At 38.2% G+C, this 16,136-nt stretch overlaps 2 protein-coding genes across 10 annotated transcripts in view; both read right to left on the reverse strand.

Annotated features, from left to right (window-relative positions):
* Positions 1–1,556: 1,556 nt before the first annotated feature.
* bbs10 (Bardet-Biedl syndrome 10) lies at positions 1,557–5,766 on the reverse strand. Its single transcript, XM_034032525.3, has 3 exons — positions 5,641–5,766; positions 4,623–4,836; positions 1,557–3,790 (listed from the first exon to the last, which is right to left on the reverse strand). The coding sequence occupies exons 2-3, from the start codon at positions 4,811–4,813 to the stop codon at positions 1,795–1,797; spliced, it is 2,187 nt and encodes a 728-aa protein (XP_033888416.2). The 5' UTR covers positions 4,814–4,836; positions 5,641–5,766; the 3' UTR covers positions 1,557–1,794.
* A 1,477-nt stretch (positions 5,767–7,243) lies between these two features.
* Positions 7,244–16,136, reverse strand: part of LOC117419609 (oxysterol-binding protein-related protein 8-like) — a 98,209-nt gene continuing 89,316 nt past the window's right edge. For 7 of the 9 annotated variants that reach the window (XM_034032516.3, XM_034032522.3, XM_034032521.3 and 4 more), the window contains 9 exons: positions 15,998–16,096; positions 14,008–14,105; positions 13,604–13,693; positions 13,191–13,327; positions 12,514–12,699; positions 11,854–12,007; positions 10,811–10,916; positions 10,320–10,425; positions 7,244–9,374 (listed from right to left, as the gene is read on the reverse strand). In XM_034032516.3, the coding sequence (XP_033888407.1) occupies positions 9,239–9,374; positions 10,320–10,425; positions 10,811–10,916; positions 11,854–12,007; positions 12,514–12,699; positions 13,191–13,327; positions 13,604–13,693; positions 14,008–14,105; positions 15,998–16,096 (1,112 nt within the window). In that variant the 3' untranslated portion in view covers positions 7,244–9,238. The remainder of the gene's footprint in view (positions 9,375–10,319; positions 10,426–10,810; positions 10,917–11,853; positions 12,008–12,513; positions 12,700–13,190; positions 13,328–13,603; positions 13,694–14,007; positions 14,106–15,997; positions 16,097–16,136) is intronic. The other 2 variants (XM_034032518.3, XM_058985640.1) reach the window with 1 other exon arrangement.

Raw genomic sequence — 16,136 nt, forward strand, 5'->3', positions numbered from 1 at the left:
TGGTTTCAAGTGCCACCACTGGTCATTAAACCCCCTTGAAATTTTAATTTTTGCTATTTGTACCAAGTTTAGGCCATAATAACTTGCGTGGGGGGGGGGGGGGACTCCAAAAAATCACCCAAAGATATGTTTGGATAGATATTAATGAGATCTACAAGCATCAAGCGGGGATTTTGGATTTTTGGCAGATTTTTTAAATTGCATTTGTCATGCATTCGAGCATTGCTTATGGCCACTTTGGTGAGGTTATCCCCGGATATCATAATATTTTACTTGATCTATCCAAACATATCTTTGGGTCATTTTTTGGAGTACCCCCCACACAAGTTATTACGGCCTAAACTTGGTACAAATAGCAAAAATTTAAATTTCAAAGGGGTTTAATGACCAGTGGTGGGCCTTGAAACCAAATGTTTTTTCAGAGAATTTGGAAGACTGGTACCTAAGGGCCTTACAGCAAAACTTACATTTTAGGACCCACATCCCCTACAGGGTAAAGAGTTAGGCTGAAGTTCAAATAAAACTGGTCAGTTACCCCTCGTCTGGTAATTTGCCAGAAGTGGGCAGGTGCTCCTAGTATTTTTTCTGAAAAGCTCTATTCAATACAAGTAGAACAAGGTACTACACATGATGGTAGCATCTAAATTGCGCCCAGAGTGATTTTTCTGGTCAAGGTCCCTTTCTCACTTTAGGTTGACCTTTGCAAGGTCACAGGTAGAAGGGGAAATTAAAAAAAAAATAATGGCTATGAATTTTTCTAGGAAAATCTGAGACGGACAGGCAACAAAATGTCCCTTTGGCGTGGAATGACCCAAATCTAAATGCAGTACTTACATTCGGCCCACCTTTTCAAAGATATTCGTATTCATAAACCTCCAGTTTTTCTGTCACTGCATCCATTTAAGGACCTTTACTTTATTCACCCTGTGAAGCAACACATACAATTTCTTACCTTTCCTTAAAAGCTAAGTTACTTCATCTCTTCTATTTTCTCAACAACAGTGAGAGTGCTCTCAGTCTAGAGTGAATATTATGGGAGAACGGTTTCTGGTTTTAGAATAAAATAACTTTGAAACAAATGTCACAGTGTCCCAGGTCTGGTTTTCATTCTTAGTTATAGGCCAGGGAGCAAATCATAAATTAGTTTTTTTGTTACTTTTGATATTTCACAGGAATTAACCAAATTGAAGATATTTAAAAATGTTCAAGGTAACAAACTACTTTTTTAAGACTTCTGTTTTATGTATCCTAAAAGCAAAGAAACAAAGAGAAAGACTGGACATCAACTATACCTAACTGGAATTGTGGTCAAATTTGATTTAAATTTTACTGCTTATGTGATCTTCAGTAAAGTGACAGATGTGAACGTCTTCAATCTGTGCCTCAGGGATTTGTACGTTATGTACTGTTGGATGTATTTACAGAGTATACATTCAGACTCAGAAAGGATTAAATGCATTTGTTTCTCACAGTCCCTTAATTTAACATGTCCAGCACAACACAAGGAACCAAATCAAAATGTTTTTAGATGGGAAAATTGATTTTAGAAAAATAGAAAGGAATGCAACAGGAATTTTTTTAATGAATTTTAATTTAGTTTTGAATTTTAATTTAGATGCAGTAAAGGGAGATTCTCCTGTACTTTACACTTTAAAAACAACAACAACTACATCGTATCCCAGTGGGAAACAGGTTAATCAACAGTTATTTCATGAGACCAGGATTAATAGGTCACATTGGTGGTAAAAGGGTTATCAATACACACAAATAATATATAGATATAGCTATGTGGATTCACTCAACATCTTCTGTTTCCCCCTCTGTTGTGTTTTGAGTCTTTCTGTCAATGCCTATCAAAGAGTCTATAGTCACCAGACTCCTTACACACTGCAGTACTGAAACCAGAAGCTGATATTTACAAGACATTGACTCTAGTAACCTAGGGCCATCAATTATACATCCCTTGCTTTGAATGTCATTTCTGACTTTGGTATAAACTTGTAGAAAATGTCTGTTTGTGCTTTTGGTGTTGTAAATGTTCCTGGGAATGTTTAGCACAGCGTCTGCTACAAGGCTGCACGTTGTCTTCACTTCAGGCTGCAGGCTGTGCTGGGCGTACAGCCGGAGATAGTGGTGTAAGAGAAATTCAAAGCTGCCTCCTACCGGCAAAACACTGCCAGCTTCTATTAAGACATCTACATGCTCCTGTGTGAGGGCACTGCCTCGGATATCCCTTTGTGTATTTTCAGCTGCAGTGCTGTCTTTTTGAATGGCACAGCTGCTGAAAGCACAACCATGTTGTCCTAACATACTGCCCATTTCTCTTGCTTTGTTCACACAATTCATGTTCCCTTGCTTTAACTGTTCATCCAAATTATCACCTGTGGTCTTGCATCCTGCTAAAATACCAGCCTGTGTGTTCCTGATGTCCAAGTTCACATCAGCAGCAAGGCTGCTTTGATTTGCCCCTGGGTCCTCTGTTATAACTTCCCCCTGCTCTTTATCACTGACTAAATTGCTGCTGGCACACATTTCCTCAGTTGTAGGGCAGCGAATGTCATGCCTGTCGCTGGTTTTGTTAAGTGTATCTATAATACTATCTTCCTGAACAACTGTTTCCAAGCTGCAATGGGTCAAGACTTGATGGGCTTCGTTTGCATTAGCATTGTTTGGATTTGTGTTGCATGGCTCCTGCCCTTGGCATAAATCAACAGGCTGAAATACATGCTGCAGCATTTTAAAACCACCGTGAAAGGCAGAGACACATTGCTCGGTTAGACCAGGAATGGGCCCGCATAGGATAACACAATGTGGGGAAAAATCACCTCTATTCATCAAACCAATCTGAGCACACCTATGGGCTCCGAGCAAAACAGGTTTACAAAACACTGCGTTTGCCAGGTCTGTGTCTCTAGTGTGAAGAATGTCCCAAGGTGATGAAAGAGGAGCTATTCCAGCGAGATAACAGAAGAGAGATAACTCATCAGCCTCTATACATTGCACAACAGATATACCACACAATTTTGCATGGTAGAGGACCGCATCAGATTGCTTTACACTGGATAATAATAATTTCACTTGGTTCTGTTGTAAAAAGTTCATTATTTCCTCCACTCTTTTAGCGATCCAGATGTTGGAAGACTGCAATTGAAAGTTGGATCGGAGGAGCAATGTTGTTCCAGCATCTGAAAGAGGAGGCTGGATTGGTTCTGTGACAACCAACACTTTTAATTGACCATCTGTCTGGCAGTAAACTGTGAAATCTCGGTGCAGCACCAGCCCTTCCAGGATCCTTGAACTCCCTATAGGAAAACCCTTCACTGCAGTGTGGAGGTCTAAAAAATGTCTGCAAATTAAATTCAGAGTCCGACCTCTTCCCTGATCACAGGTGCATTTGAAAAAGTATTCACAGGCCATCTCACTTAAAAATTTGCAATGAACATTTCCTATTTTGCCGCAAAAATAGGCCTCCATAATTGACCTAATTTTGTCATTTGTCACAGTCATCTTATCACCTGTAAACAAATATGTGACGTGCTGATTAAGGTGCTGCCTGATAATTTGATCCAAAACCTGTGTCTGAAATGTAAGCAGACAGTCGGTCACATGCTTCATCTCTTGACTTCGCTGTTTTGCTCTCCCTAAAAAGCTGTGACAGGTGGATTGCCCTGCTGTGCCCTTGTCTACCAAGGCTTGAAGTCCTCGGAGCAATGCAGACAGAAGTAAAATGAATGACTTGGCACCATCTCCAGTCACACTGCAGTGAGCAGAGACACAATCCACAATCATTCTGGTAGAAAAAACAAAACAAAGCAAAGGGTTCTTAACTCATAAAAGCCAGAGTACCGGTACATTTGCTGTTATGCTGTTAAGCAAAGTTGTTATTTTTATTTATCTTTTTGTTGTTTTTTTTTTTTTACTTAGATTTTGAAAGCAACAGGCCAAAACAATAAATAAATAAAACAAATAAACAAAACTAAATTATTGTAAAGCTACAACAACAAAACATAATGCGTTCCGTGTTATGTTAATAAATAGCTGTTCTAGAGATCGATTCAGAAATCATGAAAATGTGAGGAACAGCACACCCTAGAGAATGAATTTATTGATCTGTCCACTGCGATGGTTCTTCAAGGTTATGTGCAATTCAAACACTCATAAATGTGAAGAAAATTAAATAAATACTGTAGTCCAATAGACAAACACTTTAACAAGATGCCTTTGCAAGGTCAACTTATCTTGTCCTGGAATGCCCTCCATTGTATAGAAAACAAATTACAACTCTGCTCATGATTATTCATCTAAATACTGTAGTAGTTTATCTATGTTTCTGTATCAATCTGCCCTTTAAAGAGGACTGTACACAAATCATTGCTGTATCTCATCAAATAGTCGTGACATATTATAAATCCAATCTTATAAATCTGAGGCCTCAAAATGAGTACTGCATGTTTTAATATCGTGCCATGTAGCAGACAGACATCACCATACTTATCTCTGGTCTTTTTATTGCATGTCTATCATTGTAGCAACTATTTAAAGAGACAGGAAGGGTTTTGCCTGGGTTACTAACCACCAACTTCCTTTCTCACACTGACCCTCCAACTAAGTTTTCTGAATACCTGGCAATGGGATGGTCCAGAAGAAGGGAATTCAGTACCCTCTGTCCATCTCGTGTAACAAGTATTTCACCTGTGGCTTTAGTAAAAAGTACTTGGCCCCCATTCGGTCCAAAACATTGACAGACAATGGATTCCAGGGCTTCAGCAATCTGTATCAGAGTGCCAATATCCAAAGAATGCACATGGTTCATTTTAGAATATCACCTTTGTTGATCTAAAAAAAAAAAAGAAAAAGGTTCAAAATTACTGATTTGTATGTTAATATTTATATAGCCCTGCCATTTATCATAATAGCATACTGTACTGAATGATACTGCCGATTAATGCATAAATAAATGTAGTGTACAACCCACTTACTGATTTCAAGACTACTGTAACCAACTTTAACTTCACGCAACTATGAAAATGCTTTTCTGTTCATAATCAGTCTTCACAGAGAATAAACAGGACCAGTGAAACAGGTTCGGAATGCTTGTCAGGGATATACAGTATTTAGTTAAACAAATGCTGTGTGTGTGTGAGCTCAGGATTATGTGTTGCATTACATTTGGATGTGTAATCTCTCAATATGATATGCTAAGGAGGGATTTAAAAAAAATGTACTTGTTTCTACTCAAAGGCAAAATGTTGAGGGTTATGCATTTATTAGGGAGTACTGAACTAGATGTGACTCTCATCAGTCCTGTTGATTCTTGGGGGACTGATCAAACTGGATCAAAACGAGAAAATATCATAGGAAGATATAAGCAGAGGTTAACCTTTGGCAGTGAAAGCTGTTGAAAAGTGACATCTTTGGCAACAACAGTATTGACCTTTCCAAGCAGATGCTTCAGTGTTAACCATTCACACACCACCACACAGTACTCAGGTTAGGTGGACACAAAACCCTGACAAAACATTAGCCCACAATGGCTACTGTTTTTATTAATATGTGCATGTTTTATATTAAATGATTATATGAATAAATACCACTACGAGTACTAATAATAATAAATGCATACACATTATGGAAACCTACCGCAGCTGGTTCCTTTTGCCTTTCCCATCAACCACACGTCACCGTTTATTTGTTTTTTTCAGAAACAGAAAAGCGTTGAGCGTTCTGCTGTATCCTAGAAACCCGACGCTTCCGCTTCCTGTCAGGTGAAAGACTGAGACGGGAAGGACTTTGGTCTGTGTGCAGCATTCAAAGACGTGAGGTATTTGTAGATGTTTTTTCCTGAGCAATGCGTTTTCTTCTGTATGTCACCACTTTTTCGTATCGCCGTCTTAAATGCAGTAAAATAAAAATCCAAGTGTTTTTAAAAACAAAAAACAAAAAAAAACCACTACTAGGGTACCCTTTGAACCTACATCTAGCGTACATAATGTCATCAGCGCCAGGAGCGTCAACAAAATGGTTTATAAAAACAAACAAACAATACAAATATGAAACTATGTGCGCTCAGGTGGTTTTATAAAATAAATATGCAACGCAGTTTGTTGATGCAGTGACGGTGTGCTGGCACTAAGCTAACTACATTCATCATAGTGGCCAAAAATACGTCATATTACCGGTAATTAAATAATTGCTGGAATTCAGCTGTTGTTTTTTCGGGTTATGTACGCAGTCAAATTGAAACAAATGAAACTCTTGACTTTATGATTGTGTGGCCAAACAGGTGCCTTATGATTGAACATGTGTAAAATAGACCTACTTCAAAAAACACCATGGTTTCTACTAATATATGTATATAGTTTTATGACTACTGATTTCTTACTTTTTAGCTGCCTATACGGTATGTATTAATGCTGTTTTACCAATTACACAATTACAAAACATTAACTGTATTCGAGTGAATTGAAGAGAGGACTACAGGGCCCATCAATAAGATCACAGCATTCCCAGTGGTTCAAATCTGAGTTGGGCGACAGCAAGTACACACAATGCATCCTCTATTGGTTGTTACAAGCTATTGTGAGACAAGTGCTGTGGACCTTCCTTTTTAAAGAGTAAGACACTTCAAATTCTTATTCTTTTACAGTACATTTACATATTTATGATGTTTGCACTCCTTACGAGTGGTTCTTTTTGCAGTTATTGATATATTGTATTTTGTGATAAGATTGTGTTCAGGTGCTTTAACTATGGGTTAAGGAGTGGCCCTTCCGTTGTGGTTGCTCTCCATAGACACAGGTAATGTAGGCATCTGCAACAATGCTGTACCATGAATGAGACTGTGTGGCTTTTGCCTATTGCTCTGTACCGTGTCTAGTTGCAGAGCACAACAGGATTTTGAATTCCAATGAAAGTGGATGGCAGAGAGATTCTACATAATACACTTGTAATCATATAATCCACAATGTCAATGTGTTGATTATTATTAAGTATTATGAACTATATCATACACACAAACTATATCACTTACCATGGTGGGAGGGTTTCAGTCACAATTGTTTTATTCTAAGTGATTTTATAAAACTATGAACTGGGTGTGTTTAGACAATGAAAGCATTTTTATAACAAAGGGACACCACAATGTACAATTTGCAGGTCCTAGCATTCTTTCTTACGTATCATATTGAAACTGTTGGAACTATGCACAAACAAAACAATTAAAAAAAACAATGCTGAGATGATGCCAATGAAAAGATTTATTTTGGTGATATGTTAAGATATGATACTGTAGATGATAAAAGCTTACAAGAAGTGTTTCACAAATAAATAGTCATGTACGGACATACACAGGCTTGACATTTACATACATTGACGGGTCCCACTTTTGTTAAACAGAATCTCTATTTTTGAAAAAAAAATACTGATGGTTTCAAATGATATTCTATAAAACGACTTGTGTGGAAAACAGACAGTTACAAAACCAATATTATATAACAAAACATATATTATGGAAATAAAACAGACAATTGCCTCTTTTTGAAGGTGCCTTTTCAGTTAACAATGACAGTAAACTAATAAACGTAGAAAATTAGGCTGCAATGGCAGGAATAAATGATGAGAAATTCTGCAGGTTAAACAGAAACGCACAGCCACAGTTGTGTTCACAGACTTCTCAAAGGCTTTTTATGGCACAACCACATGACAGAATGTATTCCCCCCTCTCCCAGTCAGATCCATCCTAAAAGGCACTGATTAGCAATAGTTCATTACAGAATTCTGAATTCTCACTTTCAGCGACGAGAACTGATATGCAGACAACTTCAAAATAACAAAAGCAATGAGCAATAAGGTGATCTTCAACGATTCGGTGCTCCAAGAGATGTGTTTACGGACCAATAGAAATATTTTTTTGTTAAAAAGTTTACGCACAGTAATACAGTGCATTTACATTCACTGTACCAGCGCTCCATATCTATCTTCTACACGTGGTATTTGGCATTTTCTACGAGCTTGCACTATTTTGTTTTGTTTATGCGTCTATAAGTTATGAGCGGTGTACAATGCAAGGAGTGCTTGCAGGCCTGCATTTCCATACATTTACATTTCTATAGCATCTATGTTTCAGAAACCCAGTATTACCCAATAACTGATTCAAAAAGCATTCTTTTCAGATTGCTTTCCTTTTTGTTTTTAAACGGTATACCAAATTGATCCCAAAAGGATTACTTTGACATTCAAAATACATGTTAGGGAAAATATGCAGCTCTGGCGAGCTAATAACCAAGTGGTTTACAAATGCATATGCTTATCTCTCAGAAGTTCCTTATTGCACTGCTGTAAATGGTCCTACAGTAGAACCCCAGAGTTCCAAACACATCAGAAATAGAGGTTGCTTAGGAGTCTGAAATGTCTGTAACTCTGAAACATGTATCATTTCCAATGATTTAATATATGTGCAAGGCCTACAGATTTAATTTGAGGAACAATAACAGAAAAAAAGTAAACCAGGAGACCTGTGTTTAACTGTCTGATCTTCATGTGTCTGATCTCAAGTAGTTGACTTGGTTGACTGGTCAGTTTGTAACTGTGGGGATCCTAACTCTGAGGTTCTGCTGTGTATTGAAGCCACTTTATCAAGACCCAACACATTAGTTATGTGACTTCATATTTGGTATGTATTGACACTGCCATTATCATTCCTAAAGAACATTTATGGGGCGAGTTGGCATTATGCTACATACAAAATGTTGCCCTTGTTCTTTGCCAGCTTCCTGCAGCACTGTTCAGTCCTAGTACACTGGAATCTGGTGACATCCAGAACGCTGTGTTTCTGTAATGAAGGCGTTAGCTGAAATGTTTGTCCATTTGACTTTGTTTCTTACATGTTTTACTCAACAATCTGTAAGTGGCCAAGTGGTGTACTTTTAATTCATTTTCCACCACACAGGATCTTAGAGATATGTCAGTAATAAACTAAAGGATCCACAATCATTATTGTATTTGCCTGTCTTGACAGCAAATTGTACATGACCTATAAATAATATATATTTTTAAAATTGTAAGGAATTATAAAATCTCAACCCAATAGTTTTTTCCCCCCCATTTTGGTTCCCTGTACTAATTTATAGAATTCTTGGCTTCATTCAGGAGCTGTTAGGGGAAAGGACAGCACTAGTTCTCCCCACATCTCCTCCAGCATCTGCTCCTCGCTCTCCAGCCCTGGTTTGGAGCAGCCTGGCTACTTGAACAGGAAGTTTATAAAGATCTGGATGAAGATGAGGAGGAAGATGATGACGTAATCCCTCTGCTGCAGGAAATTGCTCTCTGGTGGAGGCTGGCCCGCCAGGGCACGACTTCGGAGAGCAGTGATGCTTCTGAAAATTAAAAGATGAAACAATAAAAAAAAAAAGATATCTGATGTGTGGGGGTGTGCCTAACCAAAATACTTTTCAGACAGCAAAGAGGAGCAATAGAAAACAAACCATACAGGGAGTTTTCGAAAGAGGATGGTTCTGTGTGGGTAACCCAAAAATAATCAATGAGTGACTGACTGAAGACAGGACCGTCACATACCTCTAAAACATGAAACAAGCAACCACAATGAACTGTTATTATTATTTAACCACAGCAGACATGTAGGGAAATATGCCCAAATATACATTTTTATAGTTACTTATTGCTGTATAAGACACTGAAACTAATGAGTTAAGTGAGTGGATTAAATCCAAGACGGTCATAATTTGGAGTCATTTAGACTTGCTGTGCACAAAATACGTAAAAAAAAACCCCATCAACCTGAGAATTATATATATATATATATATATATATATATATATATATATATATATATATATATATATATATATATATATATAGGGTTTACACTAAATGGAATTAATGTACAGTATTCATGTTCTGTAATATAATACCAAACGCAGGAAACCTCCCATCAGCTTGCCTAACCTTTGCCTATATATTACATTGCTGAGCTGTATTTCAAAAGCATATCACAATCAGAGCAGAAGGAAAGAGAATTGAGGAATTCAATAATCAAAGTGTTACAGTACTGTGTGCCCTACCTCACCTCCCTTTAATTCAACAGATTAAGAGAAGGTCAATGGAAAGCACTATAAAAACTTATGCTATTTTATTTGAGTATTGTGACTTTATGTCCTCTGGTTGCATTAGGATCACAACAGACAATATTAAAAGGAATTCCTGAACAACACATGTTCCACAACAAACATTGGCTTTTTATTAGGCAACATGAAATGCAAATAAACAGTATTATTAAAGAAGAACAATTCTCTTCATCTTACCTATTAATTTCCTCTTGGGTATGTTTAATAGAGTCAATGGCACTTTGAAGTTCATTGAGGTCGGCACCTTTTTTCCTTAACCTTGAGCTGTGCTTTATTTTGTGTCCTGAAATAAAAATATTAAAATTGTAGATTAGAGCAAAACAAACATGTGCTTCACTGTGAGTCGTCACAAGTTTCCTACACAGCCCGCGAACTTTAACAAGCAGGCACATTGCTCGAGACTAGCTAAATATAATCTCATTTATAATCTCCAATTATTATTTCACTTTATCTGGATTTTGTCTCTGTTGTATGAGGAAATGTATACACAAGCACATGAAAACAGCCGTTGTTTAAATGAAATACATCCTGTGATTTTTACAACACTCTCTACTCCTCATCAACACCAGTGCTAGTGTTACAGCTGAACCTGGGCTGCCCTGTTCCATTAGTCTGGGACAGGCAGGATTGTTGATGCGCATTGGAAAGAGAGGCAGAGGTTTCCTTACTTTCACTGCCCGAAGAGTCACGTTGATCAGGTTCGGGGGAGGAGCATCCACTCTCCACACTTCCTGGCTGATCAGTTTGCTTGCGCTTTCTTTTAGGAACAGTGACCTGCAATGCATCAATTGCCAGCAATAAAGGACATCTGCAAAATCCAAAAAGGTCTGTAAAAGACACACATGCTGCACATGATCATTTGACCAGCCTTGCAGCAAACATGCAAGCGTGCTTATTTGTGACATTTTGTGGATGCTGTAGTGCCCATGTTTCATGGAAATTAATTGTCAAAAACAGGGAGGAACAAAAATATATCCTTATACAAGACTGGGTGGGGATGGTGCCAAAATAAGAGTATAGAGTATGACATGTTAATATGTTTTACTGCCCACTTTCCTTTTCCATGAAGTTGTTTTATTTATTTCTTCTATAGTTTGTGTAAGATGCATTGTGAGGGTCAGATATTAATTTTTGAACTGCCTTTTGACTTCCTTGCACCCAATACATTAAGTTACCAGATGCAAAGTATAGCTACGTCAGCAAAAGCCAGTAGAATGCTCAGAGCCAGCTCCACCTGCTCCACTGACACGGTCAGTCAAGTTTCCTTTTATAGCCGTGCACTAGATGGCGCTAGCGCTGTCAACGCTTCAGAGCTTGCTGATTTATTCTTTATACCTGCTGGGTTTCTATAGGGAACAAGGAGGTCAAAGAGCAAATTACTGAGCAAGACAGTTACACCTAAATGACAATCCTCAAATTCAGCTCAAACAGACAATGTAGAAAAAAACATATTTATTTGAGTAATCACAAACGTCTTAAAAAGGGGGCTGTAAAAAAAAAAATAAAAAAAAAATTATGTATTTTTCACATTTGGAGCTATTTACCCTTTACTCTGATAAAAAAAATCTAAATAGATGCGTGGGTTTCTTGGGACTCACAAGAAAAATGCTGTATGATCCAGGTAAAACAAAAATGATCATGGGTTTGGCAATGCGCAAGCAACAGTGAGATTGAAGCAAATGCTCTAATCAACAGAAATGCACCAACCTACCTGACATTTGCAATTGTCCCGCCTTGCCCCCTGGTTACTGAGACTAATTACACTCCCAGAACGTACCATAGGTGTGCGGTGCCTGACTTTAGTCTGGATCCAACCCTCTTTCTCAAACTGTACCATATCATTCAGAGGATCCCAAGGTCTGGTACTGCACAAAACAACAATACAAGGTTAACAGAAGTCCTCCGGCTAGGTAATAAAATAACATATTCCTTCGAATTTAAGTGCTTTTTAAGCCAAGGGTGGGAAATTTGGGCTGTGTCTTAACATTTGAACGAATACAGTACTTTCCGGCTACTGGAACTGGAAACTAAATACATACGCATTTGCAATGCTCTTAAAAGTCCACTGATGTCCCCATTTTGTAGGAAACCTGGGGCAACTTATTCACATTGAGGTTTCCCCTGATGATTTAATGATTTAGAAATTCGATTCTAGATGGATTGTAACCTTGGAAAAGCCACTTACCAATTTTTTTCAAAGGGGTGTAACTTTAGGATGCACTTTTCATATTTTTCTTTCATGCAAGCACACCAAAATAAGTTTGAAAAAGTCACTTATTCAAATTCAGCTTTACAACTACGTGAAAAAACGTAGACACAATGTGGTGCTGGATGTAGTGGGCTGTGTTTCCCTGTGCTTGTCCGTGCTTACTCTGCATATCTATACTGCCACTCTCCCGTGATGGGGTCCTGCTCAAACAGCCTGCATTTCCACTCCTCGCACTTGGCTTTCCTCTCCCGGGTCGCCTTCCTCTGCGCTTCCTCCAGGATGTACTTCTCGTTGGTGGCTTCCATCTGGTCTTTGTTATGGATGGCTTGGGTAACGTGCTGCCACAGTCTGATCAAAGGAGAGCATGAAACAGAGAAAGGGCATCAGTGGAATGAGAAAACGACTTTGTTCCAAGGGGGTGCTTTCATCCCAGTGGATTGGCAGTGGCAACCCAGCTATCAATGAATCGCACTGAAGTTTATACAGATACACTGAAAAACAAAAATGATTTCAATAAAGGATTAGCCTTGCTATAAAGTATTGCATAATCCTACAGTATACTCTTAAAAGCTGTTTTTTTTGTGTAAAGCTATGAATACAATAGTTAAACCGAAGAATCTGAAGAATCATACAATAAATTATTCCACAATCCCGTATACTGAGTATGCCACAGGAGTATGTTACAGGCAATCATACTGATGGTTTGTGTATTTAAAATCACAGTTCCTCAACTTGGCCTTTAAGGCTCCATAACCGCTCAAGTGGCATTGCAGACTGTCCGATGCATTGAAGCCTCAAAGCACTCAAGCATCCTGTGCATCTCCTGCCTGATCCCTCACTTTTCCGATTCCCAGTCCTCTTGCTCCTCGGTCACCACGGTGCACCTCATCAGCCGGCTCTGCCTCAGCTCAGGAGTGGGATTCCAGAACGTGTCGGAGATTCCGGTCTTCTTATCGTGGATGATGACCTCACTGTCCTATAATAAATGCAGCAGGAGCTTCAGAGTTACTTGTGGCTTCTATAAACTATTTTACAACAAAACACCACACATTATACAGTACTGTAATTCGATTTGTCAACTTTTACGCATAGTTTTAAGCAATAATTCCCAAAGCGTTACTATAGGTTATGGTTCGATTAAGTGTTTTAGGGCCATTGACTCATTACTACTAATAGGCGATCTGACATCACAGCGATTGAAAAATCTCTCAGTTAAATGATTCACCATAAATATTCAAATGGAAGCACTCACCCAGTGGCCCTCCAAAGTAGCCAGTACTTCCTTGCCAAGTTTGATTTTTCCAGATATTTGGTTAACACTGTCGTTGTTGCCTAGAAACGGCTGTGAAAAGATTCAGCTGGTTACTGTCATTACTAACTGAAAACAGCTATTAAATTCCAAGCAGATTCGACCCTGGCAGCCACAGAACTCACTAGAACTACTTCTGTGAGTGTGCGAGTTTGGGTCAAGATGGGCACATCAACTGGCTCTGGCAAGCACCCCCGTTGAATACCCGTATGGCAGCACAGTTCTTTTAAACACATAGGGATACATTTACCACGCTTTTGCCATGCTTTTCTTTTCTACATTTTCTTTCTGTTCTTATTTCTTTTAATGCGTTTCGATGCATCTCAATCAGCCAAGCACACAATTACCTTCAGTTTGAATTCAAGCAAAGCGCTGTATCCCGTTTTCTCACACATGATGTTTATCTGCCCTCCAAGCTCCAGAGTCAATGTACCATAAAGAATTCCTTTAAAAAAAAAATCACAACATTCAGCATCATGCTGTTGAAGATCACACATCTGTATTGGGCACAAGGAAGGAGGATCAAACATCATTTTAACACTAGACTCCAGATACATGTCCATTTGTATTCATTTTTCAGTATACGCTGTTTTTGGCACCCTACCATACAAGTAAGGCTATGGACAAAAGTTTTGCATCACCCTACAGAATTAACTAATTTTGCATTATAAAGTCGAATGAAACCTGCTGAATAATGTTACATTAACATATTGAAAACATGCCGCTTTATCGTTTTCCATATACTTAGTGTTCCGCGTTTCCAGTTTATTCTGAATTTTACCGAAATTACAGCTTATTGTGGCAATTGCTGGGCATAGTAGCTACTAGCTTGATCAAAAACTAACTTGAAATAATTACACAAAATATTATATTTTTAGTGGATGAGGAATGGAGAGAAAACATAAATCAGTTTATGAATACACAAAAGAAAACGAATGTTTCAAAGTATACAAAAAGCAAAAATAGCAGAAATGGGTCAGATGAGGCAGAGGATGCATAGCGCTGCAGATACTGCTGCATTGAGGTACATGTTCACACTGACAATAAAAGAACATACTGAAAAATAAGCGACACATTAAACTAAAACAAGACAGTGAACTGAGAGACAAGCAATCCATTAAATGAGGCTTTTACACACGCTTTAATAAAAAAGTGTTAATGAGTTTGTCAGAGCACTGTGCTTTGTTGGCCAGCCACTGTTTATTGCAGAGAGGTATGTAAGGTGACTTCGTGCAACAGTACTGCCCATCAGCTAAAACACTGTCTAACACCGACAATCTTAAATCGTAAATATTTGACAAAACTGGTGATGCTTTAGTTGGTAAACATATGAAACACATTGATGGAAATGTCCAGTGTGATTTCTGATGTGTCTCCCAATGGCTTGCACCGCCCAGTTCTGTCAATTTTCTTTTCTTTTCATGAACCTGGCTTATTTTGTGCTAATGTCACGTGCATACCTTCTGTGATACTATTTCCGTCAGTACAGCGATTGCCCAAACGTTCGCAAAGTACCAGCTAACTTGGGAAAATGTGACTTCGACTTGCAGATTCTGATTCAATACATCCCAGGGACATTAAACTTAATCAGAAACCAGAACTGCTACGCATCATATTCCACATGTAAAGTGTGTATACTTAGATTTTTTCCCCCCTATTTTTACCGATTTACCTATTTTAATATATGTAAAATAAACTCTTTAAAAGATAAAAAACGAAAATGCGGAACACTACATATACTTAACGAAAAACTGACAAATGGAAAATTTCGAAATCTAACATGAAATACTGTACTACTATTATGGCTGCTGGTACTTTTGTAATATATTTTTGTAGTTTCTTTGATTGCACAATGTTAAATAAAATATCTAAATTATATATATATATATATATATATATATATATGAATATAATTTATTTTTTTGGCCATAGCTGTAGAGGTACATGCCTGTTTCTATTTCTTTTTCAGTATACACTATTTTCGCTGTAACTGTAGGTTCTACCATGTGGCAACAAGACTCATTTTGTAAGGTCCAGACCCCACATCACTCAGCCCCATACTGTTACCACTGAGACACTTCAGCTTCTATAATATAGACCATTATTTTCCAATTAATCAAAACAGCTCCTGGCACAGCTGGCGATAACCATGGCAGCTGCATTCGGACACTTTCTTCAAATGTGCCGAGACGATGGAGACATCTGTATATCAGTGAACTAAACCCACAATTCAGCTCCTCTTCCATCCAAGAGGAGCAGGTGGCTCAAACAGAGACATGGTGTACGGGGCACGTTCAAAACTGTGGTTCAGTCCCTTCGACAAAACATGATGTATACCTTTGCAATGAGCATACGGCATATTCATCACATAATCCTCTCCCCTGTTCAGGAAAGTTAGTCTGGCTTCTCCGTCCAGTATGGCAGATAATGAGTTACCTGCAAGAAGAAATCCATTGAATGACACCAATGACTTGTA

This window comes from Acipenser ruthenus, chromosome 14 (genome assembly GCF_902713425.1).
Source record: "Acipenser ruthenus chromosome 14, fAciRut3.2 maternal haplotype, whole genome shotgun sequence".
Classification (NCBI taxonomy): domain Eukaryota; kingdom Metazoa; phylum Chordata; class Actinopteri; order Acipenseriformes; family Acipenseridae; genus Acipenser; species Acipenser ruthenus.